The sequence below is a fragment of the Heteronotia binoei genome, chromosome 19, assembly GCF_032191835.1.
Source record: "Heteronotia binoei isolate CCM8104 ecotype False Entrance Well chromosome 19, APGP_CSIRO_Hbin_v1, whole genome shotgun sequence".
In the NCBI taxonomy this organism is placed as follows: domain Eukaryota; kingdom Metazoa; phylum Chordata; class Lepidosauria; order Squamata; family Gekkonidae; genus Heteronotia; species Heteronotia binoei.
In genome coordinates, this window is record NC_083241.1 from 41528435 (window position 1) to 41532077 (window position 3643).

At 54.8% G+C, this 3643-nt stretch overlaps 1 protein-coding gene across 1 annotated transcript; it reads left to right on the plus strand.

Moving 5' to 3' along the window:
* Positions 1-1244: 1244 nt before the first annotated feature.
* Positions 1245-2535, plus strand: LOC132587681 (C2 calcium-dependent domain-containing protein 4C-like). Its single transcript, XM_060259998.1, has one exon. The coding sequence runs from the start codon at positions 1245-1247 to the stop codon at positions 2532-2534; it is 1290 nt and encodes a 429-aa protein (XP_060115981.1). The 3' UTR covers position 2535.
* Positions 2536-3643: the final 1108 nt, after the last annotated feature.

The window sequence follows — 3643 nt, forward strand, 5'->3', positions numbered from 1 at the left end:
TGCCAAGCAGAGGCTCTGCCACTGAGCCACACTCTCTCCCCATCAAGTGCAGTATTATAGACCAGCAGTGGCTCTCCAGGGTCTCAGGCAGAGGTCTTTCCCATCACCTCCTGCCTGGTCCTTCTAACTGGAGATGTCAGGGATTGAACCTGGGACCTTCTGCATGCCAAGCAGAGGCTCTGCCACTGAGCCACACTCTCTCCCCCATCAAGAGCAGTATTGTAGACCAGCAGTGGCTCTCCAGGGTCTCAGGCTGAGGTCTTTCCCATCACCTCCTGCCTGGTCCTTTTCACTGGTGATGCTGGGGATTGAACCTGGGACCTTCTGCATGCCAAGCCGCTGTTTTACTGCTAAGCCAGGGTCTCAGGCTAAGATCCACATCCCTACTGCCTGGTCCTTTCAGCTGCAGATGCCGGGGATTGAACCTGGGACCTTCTGCATGCCAAGCAGATGCTCTGTCACTGAGCTGTGGCTCCTCCACATGAAGCTGCCTTCTACTGAATCCGACCCTTGGTTGATATTTAAGAGACCAGCAGTGGTTCTCCAGGGTCTCAAGGTTAGGTCTTTCACGTCACTTATTGCCTGGACCTGGCAACTGGAGATGCCGGGGATCGAACCTGGGACCTTCTGCATGCTGAATAGATGCTTTACCACTGAACCATGGCCCCTTGCCAAAAGTAGCATAGCAGGGACAAAGCCTCTATCCTCTCTCTTTCCTTGCTGAGTTGATTTTCTGTGTTAAGTTTTCAGTGTAAGGCAGTATTCAAAATGTGAACATGCGTGGAAATGCATGAAGCTGCTTTCTACTGACTCAGCTCCTTGGTCCATCAAAGTCAGTTTTGTCTGCTCAGACTGGCTCTCCAAGGTCTCAGGCTGAGGTCTTTCCCATCACCTCCTGCCTGGTCCTTTTAACCTGGGGATGCCGGGGATTGAACCTGGGACCTTCTGCATGCCAAGCAGAGGCTCTGCCACTGAGCCGCAGCCCGTCCCCAGGTCCTTAGAGAAGAACTGTAGCCTTGATCTACCCATGAGGGTGGCTGTGGGCGGGGGGAAATGGAGAGAGCAGGGCTTGGTGTGGTGTTTTCCCTGGCGAAGGCATCCTTATCTTGACTGGCGCCTGTTTGTTAACCCTGCAGACTTTCTCTGCTGCAGTTCCTGTGTTCACGGGACTTCCTTCTCTCTCTCCTCACAGGCCTCTCTGCCTTCTCTCAGCTCTTCAGTGGGACTACAAGAAACCTGCCTCGATGTGGTTCTTGGAGAAGGTCCGGGCTTCCCCCGGGAGCAGCGGCCCTTTGAACCCCTCGTTTCTGGGCTTACCTTCCAGCCAGCCCACGGCTGACAAAAACAAACTGGCCTTCCCCAACATCTTGACCCCAGACAAGATCCCGGCCTTCTGCATCCCCCCGAGACTGGCGGCTCCCCCTGCCCCGAAAAGCCCCAGCCCGACCTTCCAGCCCCACCGCTGCCTCACTGAGCCCACCTTGCAAGCGGCCTCTGCTGCTGAGGGGGGCTCCGGCCTCTTCTCGCCGCACCTCATCCAAGTGGAGAGTGTGGAGGAGATCCTGGACCTGGAGGAGGAGGAGAGCACAAACTCGGACCCCCGCTCCCAGGCCGCCTTGTCTCTCCCACACTTCCCCAAAGCCCAGACCTCCTACGGCTTCTGCACCCTCCTGGAGAGCCCCCACACCCGCCGGAAGGAGTCCATCTTCCACAGCGAGGCCCTGGCCATCCCCTTACCTCGCTCCCGAGCCAGCAGCTACAGTGGCAAAGAACTGGTCTCCAGCCCCATCACCATAGCTGGCCACCGGTGCCTGCTCCTTGGCCGGCAGGGAACCTGGGACAGCGACACGGCCTCCTCCACCGAGTCCTCCCCCTTCAGCTCCCCGCTCCTCGGCCGATCCCCTCCCCGGGCTGGTACCCTCTTCAAGACCCGCAGCCAGGACGGGCTGCTGAGCAAGGCCTTGAGGGGAAGGGGCCGGACGGGGATGGCCCGGGCAGGCTCCTTGTCGACTGACGAGGGCAGCTCCATGGACAACAGCCCCAACGCCACCCGGCGGTCTTCGGAGAGCCTGCTCGACCCCTTGACCTCCCGGTCCTACAGCCTCTCCCCTCTGCCCATCTTCCCCCTGGACATTCCCTGCGGCCGGGAGAGGCTGGGGTGGGAGAGCACCGTCTCCATGGACAAGGGAGGGCAGCTCCGGCTGTCCTCGGAGTACTGCTCGGAAAACCGCCGGCTCCGGATCCGCCTGATCAGCGTGGAGGGGCTGTACGAGGCCTCGAGGGAGGCCAAGAGCATCAACTGCTGCGTCACCTTCGCCCTCATGCCCGGGAAGCTCCAGAAACAGAGGAGCCCCGTCATCAAGAGGAGCCGCAACCCCATCTTCAACGAGGACTTTTTCTTCGTCGGGGTCTCCGAAGATGACCTGGACGCTCTTTCGGTCCGGATGAAAGTGGTGAACAGGGGCTGCAGCATGAAGCGGGACCAGGTGCTGGGGGAAAGCGAGGTCCCGCTGATGCATCTTTTAGCGGCGTGAAAAGCCCCGCATCCCGGACAGATTTTATTTATAATTGAAGAATTATATTTTTGTACAATTTTAATAAAATGTGGTTGTTTTTTTTAATTTAAGCACGCAAGTTTCTTCTGTGGTACCTACAAGATCAGTAAATAAGTTTCTGTTGTCGTCGATGGTGTTTTTTGCCAACTTCCTTTAGTAACTTTCCACTGACTTACGTGTTCAGAAACGGTTAGGTTTGACTCCAGTCGCACCTGAAGAGGCCAGCAAGAGTTTCAGAGTAGAAGTTTGGAGAGTCAGCGCTCTCTATGTCAGACACAATAGAGTGGGGAAACAGAAAAAAATTGATCAAAGTCAGCCCATGTAGATAGATCCAGCTGGGCAGCTGTGTTGATCTGAAGAACAAAGCAGGAGTCAAGTATCACCTTTAAGACCAACAAACTTTTATTCAGAATGGAAGCTTTCACGTGCATGCACACTTCAGATGAGGAATTCCTCATCTGAAGAAGTGTGCGTGCTCACGAAAGATTTATACAGGCTCAAGCGATCAGTTTCCCACCAGTTGCTGCACAGACTCCTTTTAATCCACAGCTCCCTACAATTGCCCTCACAGCTTCTGGATCTCCAAAAAATGAGCAGCTTACATTGTTGTCCGTTCTGTCCTCACAACCACCCTGTGAGGTATATATGAACATATGAAGCTGCCTTCTACTGAATCAGATCCCCCTGGGTCCATCAAAGTCAGTATTGTCTACTCAGACTGGCAGCCGCTCTCCAGGGTCTCAAACTGAGGTTTTTCACACCTATTTGCCTGGACCCTTTTTTTTTTTTTAGTTGGAGATGCCGGGGATTGAACCTGGGACCAAGCAGATGCTCTACCACTGAGCCACCGTCCCCCCCCCCCCAGGTTAGGTAGGTTAGGCTGAAAGAGTACAACCAGCCTGAGGTCACCCAGCGAGTTTCCATGATAGAAGCGTGGTTTTGAACGTGGGTCTCTCAGAGAACTAGTCCGACACTCTTAACTGCTACACCACGCTCGTTATTTACGGTTTCATTAAGTGTTTTTATATACCTTTCTCTTTTCATTTACGACATTCCTGGAAAGTGGGTTAGTATTACAGGGCTCATAC